The 19,722-nt window shown below is 46.3% G+C and overlaps 1 protein-coding gene across 6 annotated transcripts in view; it reads left to right on the forward strand.

Annotated features, from left to right (window-relative positions):
• Positions 1–19,722, forward strand: part of AUTS2 (activator of transcription and developmental regulator AUTS2) — a 663,330-nt gene that overhangs the window by 618,116 nt on the left and 25,492 nt on the right. For all 6 annotated transcript variants that reach the window (XM_048967069.1, XM_048967068.1, XM_048967071.1 and 3 more), the window contains one exon: positions 18,591–19,068. In XM_048967069.1, coding sequence (XP_048823026.1) covers positions 18,591–19,068 — 478 coding nt within the window. The remainder of the gene's footprint in view (positions 1–18,590; positions 19,069–19,722) is intronic.

Below are 19,722 nucleotides of genomic sequence, written 5' to 3' on the forward strand. Positions count from 1 at the left end.
GCCCTTTTGGTAACTGCTGAGATAAAAGCTGTGCCTACAGCAAGCCACATTAACCAAGTCAGCCGTGTGAAATGCATCCATTCATTTAAGTAAATCTAACAGCTACTTGGCTTTGAATAAAAACACTTCTTTTTTTTTGTGGTTTCTTTAGATAATTTCAAGCTTAAATTCAGCTGCTGCTCCAGTGTCTTCTGGGCAGAAGTGGTTATAAAACTGTGATGAAAAAGATTGGCTTGTAACTTTTGGGCAAACTTGTCCTTACAACGCTGTGTGCATCTGATCCACAAAATGTCATGGAAAATGCTGCCATGTGTTCATTAAAAGTCTGTTGAGAAGTGAGACGGCAAACTCAATTGTGAAAGCACAATTATATGTTATTCAAGATGAGAAAAAACAACATTGAGCACCAGAGTGAAGTAGCAAAGCCAGCCAAGCAGACCAAGCAACAGCAGATGAGGTTATGCATTAGCAATTGCAAGACTGGGGATACTGAAAGAAAGAACTATTCATGCACAGCGTCGGCTTCTAAATTAACTCGAGTGCTTCAGCAGAATGACCTGTGGGCAGCTCAATAGATATTTTTGTTCAGTGCGCTGAAACAATTCAAGAAGATGTAAATAATTGCAGGCTGAGTAAAATCTTAGAGTCTGGAACAGAAAACGTTGCTGTTGTTGAAAGCAATTGCTCAAAGCGGCCTTTGGTGGCCGTGCTGTTGTCACCGTGCTTGGTTCCCTGAAAGACTCAGCTGATCAGTAGGTGGAGATGTGTACAGGTAAGGGGAGGCCACGCTGTGCTCAAAGGTTGGCAGGGCTGGAGCTGAGTGTGGGGGAGACAGAGGAGACATCAGAGTTTTCAGGGGTAATGGTAGAAGCAGTAGCTGGGGTAATCCATCTCCTTCCTATGTGACACAGGCACAGGGCAGCTCCCTGGGGAGCTGCTCAGGTTCCCACCAGATGCTGCACAACAAGCAATGCTGCAGGAGGGCTGGGAAAGCAGGGCTGGCAGAAGTGAAAGCATGACAGGCTGCCACAAAACCACTGGGAGAAGTGGTTTCATTCGGCACTGAAGTGTGCAACGCGCTGGGCTTTGCTTTCCCTTTCTTTCACCCACATGCTGTCGTTCAGACCAATGTTCTGATGTGCTTGAGTGAACTCTGCAATGAGAAGAGCTGGGAGAGCTGTAAAAGTAAAATTAGGCCCTTGTGAACAGTTGATTTTTAGCATTCCGTCGGTGGCTCTGTGGCCCAGTCTGGGTTTTGTAGTGCTCTGTCTGTGGAACAACATAATCACCCTATTTCTAAGTGCTTTTTTTTTTTTTTTTGCTTGTTTTTTTTTGTTACACTAAAGATATACTTTTACTTGACACTTTACAGAATCATTTAATGTTGTTTGTTTTTAATCTGGTATGTGATTAAAATAGATTAATGTTGTTGTAACATAAAAACCCTCCAGGGGTTTTGTTCTCTTTGTAAATATTCTCTTGGATCTTTTTTGTCTTCTAAACTGTCTGCAGGGAGAGTATTTAATGGGACCTGGGGAGAAAAGAGAAGCATTTTAAACTTAATATAGGAATTTAATTTTTAATAGGTTTCATTTGGGGCTGGAGTATTCATATTGAAGTGGAAATTAAAGTGTCTGGGTGCTTTGTGTGTAAGCTGTTGGAAAGTCTATAAAGCGATGTGTGGGTAAAAGCCTTTCTTTCTTATCTGATCTTACAAATATGCAGTTAGAGAAGCTATTGATTGATATCATTCATTCATATTTGACCTAGTTTTGCAAATTCACCTTTGAGTTTTCTTCAGTTCGTCTGTGCAGGTGTGCTGTGCAGAGCATGGGTTGACCTGCTGTCCTCCAGCAGGGCTCCTGCTCCTCTCCACATTTGTCTGTGGAGGCACAAGAAGTTATGACAGTGATTAAATCGCTTCCAGACTGTTTCATGCCATACAGATGGGTGCAGAGTGGCTCACTGAGCCATACAGCAATGGGTTGTGTTCGTTTTAAGGTAAAATGCCTGTGGTCTCTCCAGGCTGGCAGGTGGGAAGGGTGAAAAGAGATACTCATTGCTTAGAGTCACGGAATCACTGGGGTTGGAAAAGACCTCAAACATCATCTGGTCCCACTGTCCACCTTCCACCAATACTGCTCACTGAAACAGTGCCGCGTCTCCTGGAGCACCTGCAGGCAGTGACCCCACCACCCCCTGGGCAGCTGTGCCACTCTTGGACAAGTTTTTCCTAATATCCAACCTGAACCTCCCCTGGAGCAGCTTAATGCCACCACCTCTCATCCTATCGCTGTTACCTGGGAGCAAAGGCTGACCCCCATCCCCACCAGCTCCTTTCAGGCAGCTGCAGGGAGCAGTGATGTCTCCCCTGAGCCTCCTCTTGCTCCACTCTGACCCATCCCAGCTCCCTGCTCCAGAGTCCTCACAGCTTTGTTTACTTCATAAATTTTAATTTTTCCTGGGAGTAAAGACTGCAGTTTCCTTTTCAGGGGTAGGGAGATTTGCACTGTGCATTACAGTCTGCCATCAGGCTTTAGCCACCAAACGCTGGTGAGGAGGTGGAAAGCTGCGCTGCGGGCAGCTCGCTAGTCAGCAGGCTCTTCTCTTTCATACCTCCAGAGTGAGGCTGGAGCCCCAAACCACAGAGACCCACCCCCCATCTGACTGCCATCCCGCCCTGGGAGCGGCTCTGTCTCCTCCTGCCCAGCCCTGCCTGAGTCACAAGGTCACCGCACGGCTTTGCAGCCAGTCTGCCTCGGTTCAGACCCAGGGTGCTGAATGAGGGGCAGGTGGTGGCGAGACGCCGATGACAAGAGCCCTGTTTATGGCTAACGAGCCCCTCCAGCAGTGAGGGAGATAACCAGCAGCGTCCCTGCTGCATATACATGTACAGGTCTGTGAGCTTAGCTTAATACCTCCGCCTTATCTCGGCGTTGCGGACTGCTTTCTGTCTTCATGTGGAGGCATCAGAATGGCCTCAGGCTCTTTGGTAAGATTAAGAGCTTCCCCTGGCATCCTGACAAGGAAGAAATTTAAGGAACAAGAGTATTTAATTTAAAGCTAATCTGGTCTTTGTGAAAGCGGAGGATTAGACCATTAAATTCTACGCGCCTGGCAGGTTTCTGCCACTGATGGCACAGATGTGCATCTCCTGAAGGCTGTGTGTCTGTGTGTGTGCTCTGCTCCTAGAATCCAGGTTTAAGCCTTGCCAGGAAGAGTAACTTAGAGAAAACGATCGGTGCATTTGTTGCGGGCACGGCCTCCTTCCTTAGAGGACAGGCTTCTAAATGCTTTCAGCAGTTTACAATGAAATTAGTGTCCTTTTTTTTTTCATTCCTGCTACCCAGGAATGAACTGTAAATTAGCTTCCAGTGGATGTCCATGGGCTCCCAGCACACACAGGCTTAGCAGCTCATGGGAGCAGAGCCTTGGATCCCTTAGAGGTGAGATGCAAGAAGTGAACACTTCCCCCCTGCAGCCGGAGCCATTTGTGCGAGCTGCTTTCCCTCTTCCCTGTGCATCAGTTTGACATCCCTGCCTTGGCAACAATTAAATCCTCCTCACTTCCATCAGAGCACCACAAGTGAGTAAGCTACCATACAGATATTTGTATGCAAAGGTGCACATAAATACACAGATGCACACACACTCGCACACATAAATATGTATTTTATAATGGATTATCTGTTAAATGGAGCTCTTAATGGTTTATTTCTAAATGCTAATGGGCCCAGTTGATTTTCTGTGTTATACTGGAGGCTGTTACAGTTTCAGCCTTGTGCTTATTATATAAGGGTATGGGCATGGTTATGAAGTATTCGTAATTGGCAGGGCCTAACAGAAAGCTAAACAAATGAGCAAAGGACGTGATTATTAAAAGCTCATGGCTGTCAGCCTCACTGTAAAGTTTAAAAAAAAAAAATCAACTAGATAATTTTCATATATTTGAATGTGTAACAAGAAGTAGTGGAACAAAATTAATCATCGTGTATTACATTTTCTTACTCACTTTCTTACTCAGATGCATCCTTTGTACCACAGAGTGGTGGCGGTAGGCCAGGATTGAATTTGACCTTTTTTCAATCCCTGCCATTATTTTCATGAAAGCAATGGAAAGAGGCCTTAAGCAAGAACTGATTCTTGTTTTGCACCAGCCCATGAGCTGAAGAGCTCATAATCCAAATACTTGGAGGAGGAAACGGGGACAAATGCTGACCTAACAGTGTCCCCGGGGAGCTGGAACAGAACTTTAATCTTCTCCTCTAGTGCTTTGTCCCTGAGTCCTGATGATTTTCCACAGATATTTTTTTCCTATATATTTGGAGACATTGCAAAATCACTTTGCCCAGTACATCCTGAAGGGTTATTGCTAAAAGCTTCTCATAGCCTTGTAAGAAGTATGTGCTTCAGCATACCTAGTGCCTGTTAAACCTGGTGAAATAATGGGGTTTTCCTGTGTCAGAACAAATCAGGCCTGTGCCAAAATAGCTGCAAACGTTCTCCAGGACTTAATGAGCTCTGGCTGTTCTGCAGTGGTCCTAACAATTTGTTATTGTGACTGTCCTATAGTGCAGAATTCTGTTATCAAAACCATCTCATACGAAGACAGGGATATCAGGGAAAGCTGATGGCACCTTGCAGGAAGCGTGTGTGTGTTGGGGCTGTGCTGCACTGACATGGAAGGTTTTTCATGGTAAAGGTGGAAGCGTATAGGTGTGCAACCTTTGGTAATTCTAATTAAACAGAGGTAGTAAAAAAGGCATTCTTCCTTGGGACCACAAACTCCTCCTGAAGTCATTTTAAATTAGAAGACAGTAGAAGAGGGCAAAACTGAGTGAGAAATATGGCATTTCTCTTTGACTCTTGATAAACCAGCCTGGAGTCCCAGAATGAAGCACAAAGTTGTGCCTGTTGTTGCAAAGTGTGAAAGTTCTGGGGTGTTAAAACCTACTTTGACTCTCAAGAGCTTCTCTCGAACAAACTTCCATGCTGTCATGAAAAAAAAGAAAATAAAAAATCAGTGTAAAATATCTGAAGTAGAGCAAATGGAACAATTTGGTGACTCTAATGCCTTCATCTGAAGTTTCATGCCTGCGAGGATGTGAAAAAGTCAATAGTGTGAATTGGAAGTTATTGATTATTTCACTGGGCTGCTGTTGAAACATCATATGTGCTTGATTTGGTCTCCCAGCACCCAGCAAATGTTTGTTTCTAGTTTCATCTCCCTTGCGAAAAGAACTGAAAACACTATAAATTGAAAATGATTTTTTTTTCCTAATTTTAAAGTATTTCTTTCTTGAAGTTAAATAAATGCTATTTGTAAAGGTTCCCCTCGCTCCGAGATGGATATTTCATGTTACAGATGGGCCTATTCTTAATTTACTTTGTAAGGCGTTGAGCCTTCTGTTCGACACTGCCATCTGCAGCCCCATTGATTTTAGGACATTTGTGTAAGGCTGTCTGCATCTGACAGCTTGCAGGGCTGGCTCTCCGTTGCTTTGAAACAAAGCAGGTTATGGAAATGGGCTTTTCTCCTTCTGCCTCTGCGCCAGGAACGACCTCACCGCCGTGCTGAATGACAGCAAGAGATTCAGATCAGGACCTCAACTGAGAGGAAGCTTGGGGTCGGGTTCTGTGATGTGGAAGGTGTAAAGGCTGTCGTGGTGCAGCAGGGTTAGCTGTGTTGACTCCTGAATGTGGAAGAACACCAGTTACCCAAACTGCGAGCACGGAGTTGCTGGGAAGTGCTTTTAGTTTGTGCTGCTGAACTTTTACACTGCGTCACATGGGGCATGCAGCAAATGAGAGAAAAAAAGGAAAGGGATTATTGTGGATATTTGTAGAGCAGATTTGACTGTATGATTATCCACAAAAGTAAAAATATTTACATCCCAGTTGGTTAAAAATCTGTCTGGTGTGTCTATTTGTTTAGCTAGCATTAATTACCTACATCAGCTCCTTCTGGTTTGGTTAATTTCCAAGATTCAAATGTTTTGCTTTAAATTGCAGGAATTAAGAGGGAAAAGTACACGCTGGCAGTTTGCTGATGTCATCCTAGGAAAATACACAGTGCTTTGCGATCAGGGGCTGGGGGCTTGGCATGATCCTGCTGGTGAGAGTGATGGGAGAAGTTGGACCCCCTTTCATTCCAGCTCTGCAAAACCCCAAATCGTGTGCACCCCATGCATCGCTAGTACCTGCTTCCAGGAGTTTAAGCTGCTGGAAGCCAAGCACACAATGCAGTGCTGTCCAGAGAGGGATGTTGTCGTTCATCAGAGGCCTGTGAGGAGATGAACAGATAATCAAATGGAATTGAAGTCATGCAGCTGTTGAGATGAAAATGAACGTCGAGCAATGCAAACTCATTTCTCCATGGCTCATCTTTGCTAGCTGGTGGCCTTCCAGGTAGCATGCTCCAGGCTGCAGGCACAGATGAGGCTGTGTTGAGTAGGGCATTGCTGCTTTGCATCTCCAAGCCATGCAAATAATGTGGAAACTCCTAGGCTGCAGTTTGCAGAGCTGAGGTTGCCAGCGTCTGAAGGCACGGAGCTGCTTTGCTGGGGGAGGGATCTGGCGTGCTAGGTGCAGAGCTCACACGCTGCTCTTGGATCCCTGGGCTCATACCTGGGCACACTGTACCTGCTGGTGCAAACAAGCCCACACCATGAGCCCACAAATCAAAGTATCATCTGCTGGGTATTAAGGACTGTCTCTGCTCAAATTTGTGTGTACCAGGAGAGAGCCAGGAGCTGCTGCTCATGCATGGAGCCACATTGGAGGCAGGGCTGGGGGTGGCTTTGCAGATGTTTCTTTCAGCAGCCGTGTCGTTGTGAGCAAGCTTTAGTGGTTCAGTCTAAAGATGGTTTTAAGAAGAGGAAATGGAAGAAGGGTTACCTGTAATCCATATCACTTCCCCGGAGCAGCCCATTGCATGGCAAAGGGTAGCACTGAGTCTCCTGGTCTGCCCAGAGCTGAGGTGGAACATGCTCTGCACTTCGGAATCTTCGCTTTGCTTTGTGGCAGCGTGGAGGTCGAAGAATGTGTGGGCCTAGAAGAACACTGAGAGGCTGTGGAAGTGCTGTGGTTGTGTGCAGGGTTCAGCCAAGGTGTGTGCACATCATGCCACTGAGCTCAGTGCAGGAGATCAAACAATACCGAATGAAATGGTGGTGCTGGTGCGCTGCATCGCGTGCGACTTACACAGCTGGCCTAACTGTGGTGTCCCTGTTGGTGTCTTTAGAGGGAGCACTCCCAATTAATGGCACAAAGTGTCTCTACGTATTTAAAGCCTTTCCTCTTAAAGCAGGGAGCGGCTGCTGGCAGCTGGGGCTGTCCCAGCTCAGCAATGTGCTCCTCATATCGTCCGCAGCACAGATCTGTGCCACATGCGCTGTATTTCCCCAGTGACAGCTGAGCAAACTTATGAAATAACAATTGGGGATGATTATATTGGTTCTGAGGATTAGCACAGCAGGTAGCCGTGTTGGCACAGGGCTGGGTTTGGGCCGAAGGATAAGTACACATTCTTTTTATTATTGCAGCTAATGGGAATCTGCTAGACTTTGAAGCATAGAAAAGGCTCACTGGCCACCTGTGAGCTAATCACACGGATTTGCCTCATTCTGTATTTCAGCTCACTTGGAGCCTGTAATCTAATTTCCAAACAGAGATGAGAAGAGCGAACAATTCATTTTCTACTTTACATGGCTGTGCTGGTAAACTTTTAATCCTTTCAGAATTACAGTTCCTTGCAACGTGGAGGTAACAACACAGAGCCCTGCGTGCAAGACGTGAGTCTTTGAATGCACCATTTGCTGGATAATAATTAGCCTCAGCACGGCTCAACATGAATCAAAATAAAAGTTCGGAGCGTTGGACATTTTTCAAACGATGTCTTGGAGCAGCACAGACTGAAGATTACAGTTCTCATAAAAAATTCCTGGGTTTTCAACTTCAAAAGAACCCTGCAGCAATTGGTGTTGTCTTCAGCCCCTGGCGTTACACCCTGCTGCTGGTGTCTCTTCCATTTGTCGGACGTGGTGGTGTCAGTCTCATATCCTACCTAATTAATTACCTTTATAGTGGAAGGATGTGTGTGGCAGTTTTGGTGTTTCTCTGGACATCGTTGCTCATCGTTCACTTTGGAACATACACAGGATACCTGTTCAGGCTGGATGCCGAGCTGATGTAGTAGCTGGAGGTGCTTAAGTTTGTTAAAGCCCAGGTGCTGCTGTGCTTTAAGATGTGTTTATACGACTGTTCCTCAGATAGTTTCTCTGTCATAAAGAAAAAAATCCAGTTGACAACCTGCTCCGCTGCTTTCGTTAAGGGCAAGGCAATAAGCGAGCACCGAGTAAAGGAGGGCACTGAGGCTTCTGGTGTGCAAAAGGCCTTTCACAGCAATTCAGCATTTATTTAGTGTTCTGTAGGGGTAGAAGCCAACATGTACCTTGGTAGCTGATCCTCGCTAGCTCCCAAGTCCCTCCATGCCTGCTTTGCGCTTTCACTAGGATTTTGCTTTCACTTAGAATGGCCTGGGTTGAAAAGGACCACAATGCTCATCTGGTTCCAACCCCCTGCTGTGTGCAGGTCACCAACCAGCAGCCCAGGCTGCCCAGAGCCACATCCAGCCTGGCCTTGAATGCCTGCAGGGATGGGGCATCCACAGCCTCCTTGGGCAGCCTGTTCCAGTGCCTCACCACCCTCTGTGTGAAAAACTTCTTCCTAATATCCAACCTAAACCTCCCCTGTCTCAGTTTAAAACCATTCCCCCTTGTCCTTGTAATAAAAAAATAGAGCCACAAATTTCATTTTCTGCCAACTGCTGTGAGTTGTGCTCACTGAAGTCTAAGTGTTTGTTCAAGCAGAGCTTACATACTGTTGTAGAAGTGATGTCCCCAGGAGCACCATCAGACCTTTGTTGCGTGTTACAAGGTGATCATCCAGAAGGGTTCAGGAGAAGGCTGACTGCATGGGGATGTCTGGTGTCTCACACGTTGCTCCTTGGGGTCTCTCAGAGGGCATACGCTGTTCAATGAGTCAGTAGCCCTATGTAGCCCTATCGAAAACTCTCTTGCAAAATCTTTTCTCACACGTTCACAAGAAAAAAAAAAGCCCGATGTCATGGGTAAGTGCAGCAAAAGTGGTTCAGCTGATTCTGTTACAGCATCTCCTGTTGTGTGGAGCAATTAGGATATAATGGACCTTTTACCGTACCAAAATTTATTCTACCAGGAGGCCCCCAGCTGTCCTGAGGTATGTGAAACCAGAGCTGATGGGCAGCACAGCCTTTCTGATTGCAAATAGCATTCATACAGATTGGCTGGCACAAAACGACAGCTCTCTGAGACCTGCCAGGTTCCCGTCATCACCCCACCTCCGTGTCTGGAAATTAATTTGATTTAAGCAAATAGATTTCATTCCGTTTGTTTACACAGTTTCAGTGACTGGGAGGGCTGCCATCCGACTGCAGTCCGTTTAGTTCAAGTAATCGGAGCAAGCCAGTCAATATCCAGCAGATGTCAAGAGCAGGCTGGGGAGAGCCATGGTCAAGAAAACAAGATGTCAAGGCAGAGCAAACCTTTTCAAGTAGTTCTGCAGTCACCTTGCAGAGGTAGAGAAGGCATCATAAGGTCTTCAGACCATAAGGGGCTCTTATTACCTGCACCAAATTATGCAGGAGGTAATGATGCTCCTCTATAAATGGTTGTGATAAAAAAGCTGAACACGTTTCAGTTCTTGAATTATATAAGCTTCAGTGACATGTCACATTCCTCTTTACAGAATGCTGCTGAATGGTGTAAGAGCAAAACTGGTGCATGCCAAAGAGCTGCTGATGGTGGTGTGTTTTTATCTTGATTTTACATTATTTTCTATTTTAGTTAGTATAAACTCTTTCAAGTCCTCTACCACTGTCCCACCTGGGAGGAATGTGGTATGCAGTCACGTTTAGCTACAGAGGAAAGCTTTTATCAACCATGGTCTGAAAGCAGTGAAACACAGAACGGGCAGGCAGATCTTTAGTTACATTACAGCTGTATGTACAAATCTATTCAATTATTTTGACCCCTTTTTTACCTTTTAAAATAAAACAAACTCATGGGATGTGTTTCAGCACAACTGAAGAAATTCAGACAATTAAAAAGCTACGAAACCAAGAGATGTTTACAGAGATGCTGGGGTGAGCAGGGAGCTTGAACTCTCAGTTCTACACTTACCAATATGACCCAGACAAGAAGAATCCCACCTAAGCAGTGCTGCCTTAAGCAGCTGGCTGCCATCAGCCCTTTCCTCTGTAATACTGGAAACGCAGCAAAATGTGCCCAAGTGTGAGAATACTGCTAAGAAACACTGAGCGTTGGGATTGCAATTTGGAGGCTTAGTGAAGTTTTCCTGCAGACACAAAGGACCAAAACTGTTGTAATTAAAAGTGTGCATTGCCGTGTTCCTGCTGAGCTTCGCCTTGGTGTTAGCAGGAGGGGCACTGGGGTTTTGTGCTCTGTGTTTTTACTGACATCGTGCCTTTAAAATCAGAATTGAAAATTCTTGGCTCTAAAGAACAAACTCACAAAGGAAACAGTGTTATGTGTCTGGTGAGTTATGGGTATGACACCTCTCAGGGGGAATAAATGTGTTATTTTTCTATATAAACACGCCGCACTGATCTTTTTTGTCCTTCATATATTAAACTGAGCTGTCAGGCTACATTCAATCAGTGTTCATAAGGTGATACTTTTCAAGCTGCTTTTGAAAGCCAGTTTTATTCAAGCTTATTGAAGCAATCCTGCTGCATAGGATGGGATGAGCATTCAGGAGAGCACTGCAGTTGCATGGCCAGAACAAACCACTAGTAAGGAGGGGGGCTGATAGAGAAGCCCCAAACATTTTTCTTCCCAACCCCTGTGGCAGAGCTAATCTTGTGATAAGGTTATCCCATCCTTATTCCATCCTTATTCCATCCTAATTGGAGGGAATGGTGAAGCCTCACTGTTCCCTGCTTTTCACTGCTTGGTGTCCTGATCTGCCACCTCGTTGCCTCTTGGCAGCGCTGAGGGGCAGCTGGGTGGGCCGTGGGTTGCAGTGTGACAGCCAGAGGACCGAGGAAAGGCACCGTTTGGGAGCCAGCCCAACCTGGCATTGGGCTGGGGCAGACGTTTCTGAGTTCCTCTGCAGTGTCAAAGTAGCCAAGAAATGGCTGTCATTTCTGCAGACACTGCAAAAAAGATTCAGCAAGCTCCTGGGCAGAAGGCTGCTGCAGAAGCTGAGTGGTTGCAAAGCAAGGAGCAAAATGTGGCTGAAGAATGGAAAGCAAGGAGTTGGGTTGTTTTCATCATCGTCTCTTTGCAACGCAGGGTTGGTTTAAGGGCTGCTCAGGTGTGAAGTCCTGTGCCCTGAGCTGGTCAGTGCAAAAGCCAGGAGGGCAAGCAGCAGCACATACATGTGCTGTAAGGTTGTTAGAGCTGTTAAACGGTGAAGAAACCTCATCCAGCTGAGAGAGCAGGGATTGAGATTGAGTGTAGACACACCTGAGGCAGTGTGTTAACTCAGAACATGCAGGCCTCGGCAGGACGCCCTGCAGTAGCTGAGACAGGCCGAGACCAGCAGCGGGGCAGTGCTGCAGGTGTTTAATGCAAACCGTCCCCAGCTCTGCCCCAGCTGGCTGGGAATGGCGACGTGGTCTGGAGCCGAGGAGCCGAGCGGTGAGTGGGGTGGAAGGGGTGAAATGCTTCGGTGTAGGGCAGCCGTGCAGCTGCTGGCCAGCAGTCCTTGTCAGCCTGTGCAGAAACCTACGGGGTGAGCAGGTTAACAGGAGAGTGGAGAAGGGATTAGGAACATGGGTGAACTTGTAGGAAGAAAGAGTGGGAAGACAGGAGCTGAAAAACTTGCAGTGGAGATAAAAGGGGGAGACGCTCTTCTAAAGGAATGGGTGATGGTGATGAATGGTTGGTTGGACTGGATGATCTTGTAGGTCTTCTCCAACCTTGGTGATTCTGTGGTTCTGTGACTTACAGAGAAAGTCTCTGACAGACTGGCAAGAACCAAGTGGAATTGAAAGGTGAGGAAGGAAAACCTTGTGGAAGGAATATTTTCCTATGACATGCTTAGAAATTTACTGCAATGGGCGATAACTTTACACTACTCAGATGAGATTTATGCGCCTAACAAGCCCGTGGTGCATTACTGTGACTTTAGAAAGTTGGGAGGAAAATCTCCTGCTTCTGTGTGTAAGCCAGCCTTACCAGAGATCAGCATGAGCTCTCACGTGCTGGGCAGGTTATTTAACCTCTGTTGACTGCAGAGGTTTTACATCTGCTTTGGAAAATCCAGTGGTAGGAAAGGTAGATCCTCACCCTGATGTAGAAGGGGTTGTCTGTGTTTCTGTGAGCCCGGGTGTGCTTTACAAATGCTATTACAGACCCTATACTTCTTTAATTAAGGCACAAAACTGAAACAGGAAGCGAAAGCTTGTTGTGCTCAAACCCTGTATTATCAAAGAATAGCCCCCAATTAATTTGTCAGCATTACTTCCTATGTGGGAAATTTCCATTCTGCTCAAGAAGAATCCACTTTAATAAACTCTGGTCTGCTTCAGAGCTGCACAGGTAACCAGTAATTTATCACTACCTATTGGGAAAGGTTGGGAAGCCAAGAGATCTCCCCTGTTGGAAGTGAAGCTCTCGCTGTGCGTATGTGTGCACACGTGTGTTGAAGCAGGATCGAGTTCCAGTGTTGCTTTCTATTAGGTTCCATTAGGATGCTACAGATGCATGCAGTTTTTTCCTATGAAGTAAAACACCATAATTTGTAGGAGAGGAGCGTCTGGATGTTTTGCACTTTGTTTTCCTCTGGAAAGCCGTATCCCATTCCTTTTTGCTAAGTAAAGACATGGTAAAAAAAATCAAACATGGAGTGATTTCAGTATTACGCTCACAGCATACAGGATATAGGAGTTACATTTATGGCCTATGTTCTGTGTAACAGCTGGTTGAAATAAGTTTGTTTCATGTGAAATATTGGAGGGTTCTGCATTCTCAAATCAAGGCCAGCAGCAGCTCAGTGACTGAAGAATTGTCAGCATCTCGTGCAATTCCATTAAGTGCTTCTTTTCATTGATCTGCAACTTCATTGTTGACAATTAATTAATAAATCCATTTCCACGCAGAAGAGAAACACTTCTAACAGGAGGTAGCAAAATCTTTTGTCCTGAATGATTTTTCTTCTGTTTTATGATTAAGTACAAAGTGTGTCACAAGTCTTGCTACTCAGTCGTACTAAATACCTGCTTGCTGTGGGATAATTGATATCAGCAGATGACAGAGCGGCTTGCAACACACTTTCAAATGCGTGTTTTTAATTTGCATAATCAAATACTTTGTTAGCGTCTTTGGAAATTAGGATGAAAGATGGCTGTGTGCTAAAAATGAAGCGTTGTTTTTAGCAGATTATTCTGTATGCAGTACAGCAGATGAAGCACTCTGGGGCCCTCCTGATACATGCTGGCCAACGATCTTCCCCGTCCTTCGCAGTAATAGTTTCTGTCACCTGCCTTTATTTATCCAAATGTTTCATTGACTGATGTCTAATCAATATGAAATGTACAGTCAGGACTTACATCTGATTAATTATTCCAAGCCATGTAGGATGCTTGTGGAAGTACACATCCCAAGGCTGGCGGTCAGCAGGGTGTACGTTCTCTGCATCCCATTGACTTCAGAGAACTTAGGGCAGCTTGTATTGGTTGAGATAATTTGCACCAACCGCCATGTTACAACCAAAGCAATTCATTTTATGTTTTCTGAAAGGTGTGTTTTTTAATCTTGCATAAATAAGTTACCAGAAAATCTTGGCTAGACAGATTATATTGTCAGGAGCAGAGCTTAACGTACTGAAGAAGCAGAAGAAAACACGTGCTGTTCTTAAATCTAATAATGCTACAAAAATGTAAGATTGCCTTGGTAGGCTGAATGCTCAGTCCCAAAAAGAGCACACAGGCAGGTGCAAGAGAGTGAAAACTCTGATAGTTTCCATACTTTTGCAGGAAGGACTTTTGAGCTTTATCCAGCATCCTCTAGAAGAGTCAGTATTGATTCTGAATTGCTCTCTCAAGATGAGCCGAAGCAGACATGGAAGGAATGAATCTTGATGTGAAGGGGAGCACTAGGGGCTGAGTGCTGTGTGTTCCTGTTTCCAAAGCAAACTGTGCATGGAAAAGGTGGATACTTTGGGTTTCAAAAATAAACATTTGGCCTCTAAATTGGTGTTGGCAGCACCACACCTTATGTTTAAGGACTGCATTCCCAAGGCCTGCCCAGTCAGGTCAGAGATGCCCGATTCGTGTGTGCTCAGCTGCCACTCGGGGAGCAGCCAGCTTGGAGCCTAGCAGGTTTGGTCTTCGGTGCAAATGTAGAACCTGTCTGCAGACAGCACCTGATCAGGGAAAAGTAGTGTGTGCACTGAACTGGTGAACCTCTGGGAATGTAAAATGTGGTGAATTTCAGCAAGGTGTTTGTGCTGGCTGAAGAATGCTTAGGGCTTCGTTGTGTGGCTGTGATGTTCCCAATGGCTGCCCCTGGCCATCTTGTAGCTCTTTTGGATCACCTATGTGGTACAAAGGAGCCAGAACACAGAGTGTGGGTCAAATTTTACTGTGCTTTGTGCAGACAGACAGCGGCATGTCAGGTGTTTGCTGCATATAACCTGTGTTCTTCATAAAAATCCACGTCTTTCTATGGAAGTGTTTGTATGCACGGTGTATTTCTTTGTTATCTGTATGTGTGCATATAACAGATCTGGGTTGGAAAACAAGTGTGTACGTATTACACGTGACATACATGTATGCAGACTCACTGGAGTGCACGTGTGTATGTGTGTGTTCATGGCACTTCCATAGGATGAGTCCCTCTAGTTCCCTTGCGGTCATTTGGTTTGCTTGGAGGACTTCAGTGTGGCCTTGTCTGCTCCTACCAAACCAAACAATAACCACGCAGACACAGCAAGGGATAACTCGTGTTACTTGGAGGGGACCGAGCCCTGCGTCTTGTGTGATCCCCACTTTTTGTGTGTTAAGTGAAAAACAGAGGAATTTCAGATTTAAGACACATCAGAGGGCAAAACAGGAAAGGAAGATAATGGAAGCTGCATGTGCTGTCTGGGTGGTACGAGCTCAGCCAGTGTTTTTCTTCATTCTTCAAAGAACATGGAACTGTGGCTTTGTTCCTTTCTCAGTTAAAAGACTGCCTGCTGCTGGATGCAATAGCAGCCCAGTGGAACAAGGGGAGCCTTTGCCAGCACAGAAGTTACATCACAGTTATTTATCCAAAACAGAGTATGGAGACTGCCATCAAATGAAGTCAGCTTGTCGTGGGTGCACAAAGGACGTTTTCCCCTTGGTTTTTGTGAGTCAGTCAGCACTCATAAGTAATGTGTTGGTAGGAAAAGAGTGATGGTGTACTTATGGCTGTGAAGTATTGTTGTTGAGGACATGAGCCTTGCATACGAAACGCGCGGTTGGTTGTGTTCATCACTGATGTGGGATTTGAGCTCCCAAAAGAAAAGTTGTGGGATGAGGAATTCTTTCTTATTCATGTAGCATAATTATCAGGGATGCATGTGGAGAATATGCAAGGCTCAGAGAGGCTGCAGGACATCTGATAGCGTTGTGGGGTGGATGCTTAGATGCAGAGAGGTAAGAGGGAGGGGGAAGGTGTGCACACGTTCAGGGTTTGACACTTGGAATAGTGTTATGTTACTGAATGCAGCATCTTCTAAGCCATGAACTAACAGGAATGGTGCTTAAGGGGCTGTGTAATGAAGATGTAAGCAGCAGCAAAGAGTACCCAGGAGATGATAGGATTCCTTACCCCTTCTCTCCAGGGGAGGAGGAACTGAATTCCCGGCAGCGAGTAGTGCTGAATAAATCTTATCCACACCAGAGACACTAAAGATATCAAATGGAAAGACTTAATGATCGCACCAAGCACGAGGTATTCCCAGTAGCTTCAGAAGCATCACCTCAGCTGAGTTTTCAGACCACCCACCTACTGTATTCAACTGGAAGGGAATTTCTGATAACTAAACGAGGCCCTCAAAGCCCTAATTATTGCACCTTTCTGTCAAAAATCAAAATGTCATCATTCTTAAGCCTGTAAGGTCTAGGAAACTATTTCTCAACAAACTATTGCTCGTTTCTTTCCTCTTTGGGCTCCTGTCTTAACACATTCAGTGATCAGTCTTTAACTTAGAATAATGTTTGATCAGACAAGATTGAGCCGAAGAATGAATGCAATAATCTGCAACACAATTGCAATGAGGAAGACCTGGGGCATACAGCAGAGTTATTATTTTTATTCCTCTGGAGTCTCCCTGTTGCCACCGTGGCCTGATCCAAACGCCCAAGGAGATCCTGGTGCTCATTACAGGCTGAGTGCTCCCACAGTGCGCCCTCGTCAAACAACTCCGTTTGTTTGTCTCTCCCCAGTTCTCCCTTGCAGCTCCCTTTTGTCCCATCTCCTATTCATGAGCCATTAAAGCGGTCTCCACCGGGCTGCTGCCTGTTGTACAGGGCCAGCAAACCACTTACTAACGGGCCTGGCACAGTTTGATGGGCTCTCTGCATGAGAAACCCGAATGAGGAAGAGTCTCTGACACATCCCTGCGCAGCCCTCTCCAACAATTCCAGTGATGGGCAGGTTGGCAAACGCTGTGTGCCTTCTGTGTGGCCTGGAGAAATACTTCTCATCGTAGATATTTGTTCTCCTTCACATCAAGGTTTGACCAATTCAGCCGTCAACAATTCTTGCTGACTGTGTGTTAATTTATTACATTTCTTCATTTTATCCCTTAGCACTGGCAGATGAATGAGTGAAGTTTTTCTGTCTGAAGATTATTTGGAAACCTGGGTGCTTGTCCCCGGGTCCTTTAAATCTCGTGTGTTTCCCATATGCTTCATCTTTGTAATTGCCAAAGCTGAAAGTCCAGCTTTACACCATTGCTATGCAATATTGACGTAAATAAGGCTCCCAGTTCCCACAGCAGCTGCTGATGCTCACTTTTCCAACCCTGTGTTGGCAGCGTTCCCCTGAACTTGCTCACAGGGGTGTCGTTCATCAGATGAACAGGTTGTCCAGTGAGGTTGTGGATGCCCCCAGCCTGGAAGCACTCAAGGCCAGGCTGGATGGGGCAGTGAGCAACCTGGTGCAGAGGGAGGTGTCCTTGCCTATAGCAGGGGGTTGGAACTACATGATCCTAAAGGACCCTTCCAACTCAAACCATTCTACCAAATACTCGTTGGCAGAAGTTTGGAGGTGTGATTGAAGTGGGAGGTCTCTGTGAAACCCCAGTTAGGAGAACTCCAGCATAGCAAGTGTTATAATTTTAATAGCAGTCATTAGTATTAAAGAGACACAGCTGGAGGACCCAAACAAGTCACTCTGTGGCCAGCCAAACCAAGGGAGCCTTGTCTTCCGACCAGTAAGCATTTTAATGTTCAGAATTTGTGTAATAAGGCACAGAGCTCACAGTGCATTTCCTCCCTCAGTGGGTTGGTGAGGGAGTGATGATAGAGGAACAATGACAGAAAATAATGGTAGTGAGCAGGCTTTCTCTTTGGTAGCAGGTGGTTTATTTTGAGGAGAATTGTTGGGGGAAGAAGGAGAGAAGCAGATGCACACACATGCAGCCTGGCTGCCCGGCTCATGTCTTTAAAGAAGACGTATTTCAGGACTAAGTATGTCACCTCCAAACTTTGTTGGCCATTCTTCTGAAGAACAGTCTCCAAAATTAATGCCACCAAAAGAAAATCAAGGCAAAAATTATAGCATTTTCCCTACCTGTCCGTTCTGCTCATTTGGCAGCCCAAGCAATAGCAGTGCTGTTGGTAAGCACAGGTGTAGATGGTGCAGAGAGGTGCTCCTGGGCAGGGAGTGATGCTGGGCATCCTGCACAGCCCTCCCCTGGGGATTTTCCCAGCTCTGTACATGTATCCCTATGTAACTGCATTGCATTTTATATGGTCACTGAGGGAGACTGCTTTGGCCAAACACACATGCAGATGATTACACCCAGCCTCAAAAGTTCATCGGGGCTGTTGCACAGCCCAGTCTTGGAGTCACGTGTTCATTGTAACGGCCTCATTTTCTTTAATGATCAGTGGTTGCACTGGCGGAGTGGAAAACGAATCCCAAGGAGACGTGAGCTGGGAGGCCGGTGCAACAAACCCGGTGTCTGCTGTGCTGAATGCACAGGACAAAACAAAACGAGCACTTCAGGGCATCTGCCTTCAGACAGATGCGGTGTTTTTTTGGGAGGTCTGACTGGAGGATTTTAGAGCCACTGCGCTCAAGTTTTGTGTAGTTGCTTTTTTCATGCATTAACGAAGACACAGAAACTTTCTTGTTATGGTGCAATAGGAGAAGAAATATTAAGGACGTGAGGATTAGGAACATCGCTGGAAATTGCTTCTGGTTGGGTTCAATTCAGTATGAAACCAAAATGTGTCTGCCTGGAGTGCAGCTCTGGCAGATAGCTTGCGCTTGGTTTTGCCCGTGTAGTCACACACTCACCTGTTCTGTCTCTCTGTTTTGTTGCAGATAAAGAGTTAGGAGTCAGTACGCTCGCTGAAAATGCCGACCCTGGTGCTAGGGGGCCAGCTGTCCCAAAGATATCAGGACTAGAGAGGAGCCAAGAGAAGAGCCAGGACAGCAGCAAAGACCCAATACTTGAGCCCGTGGTGCCTAAAGACCCCTGCCCTCAGGTGGCCCAGCCTCTGGCCCAGCCCCAGCTGGAACCACAGCCGGAGGTACCTTGCCCCAGCCCCACGCTCGCCCCACGGCCGGAGGCTCCGGCCCCACCAGCCCCACCGCCGACCGCACAGCTGCCTCCAGCCCCGGAGGAACCCAGCCGTCCGCCCGCGCCGCAGCCTCCCGTGCAGCACCCGCCGCGGCCGCAGTCCCCGGTGCAGCCAGCCCACCCCAACCTCCCTGCAGTGCAGCCCCATCCGGCCGCTCAGAGCCTCTCGCAGCCGCTCTCTGCCTACAACAGCAGCAGTTTAAGCCTCAACAGCTTAAGGTAGGCAAGCGGAAAGCCGCGTGTGCCCACACCTCTTTGCAAACTTGCTGCCTCCTGTGGTGATGCTTTATGGTGCCTGGAGGGGGAACTAGGATAGAGGTGACAGCGCATCCCACCCCATCTGTGGGAAATTGAGGGGGATTTGTGGCCTCTTCCTCAAATTCTTCCTTAAAATGAGCCAGAATCGCTTTATTTTCTGGTGTTCCTGGCAGTGCTTGGTAATCTCAAGCTCTGTGTTAATTTGCTTTTGCTTTTCCTGCCTGTCCTTGCACACTCAGGTTTTTGAAGGGGATTTCATGCAACATAGACCAGTGGAACAAAATCCCAATTCTTGCAGGCTGAGCTGTTCTCTGAAGGCTCTCTGCTTTTACCCTTGCCTCCCTGTAAACCTCTTCTGCTTTCCCCAACTATTGACATGCCCTAGGGCAAGAAATACAGTGCAGCTGCTGTTAGCCCTGCTGACAGCTTGGCATAGGCTTACACTGATGACATTCGGGCTTAATTTCTTCCCGCACTGACAACACCTTGCAGTCTTCAGTGTTTTTCACCTCAGTTGGCCACACAGAGATAATCCCCACCTTTTGTAGGGGGATAACAAAATTAATGGAGATTAAGCAACGTGTTACAGGATCCCATGATGTCTTTGTAAGTCAC

The sequence above is a fragment of the Lagopus muta genome, chromosome 20 (assembly GCF_023343835.1).
Source record: "Lagopus muta isolate bLagMut1 chromosome 20, bLagMut1 primary, whole genome shotgun sequence".
NCBI classification, from domain to species: Eukaryota; Metazoa; Chordata; class Aves; order Galliformes; family Phasianidae; genus Lagopus; species Lagopus muta.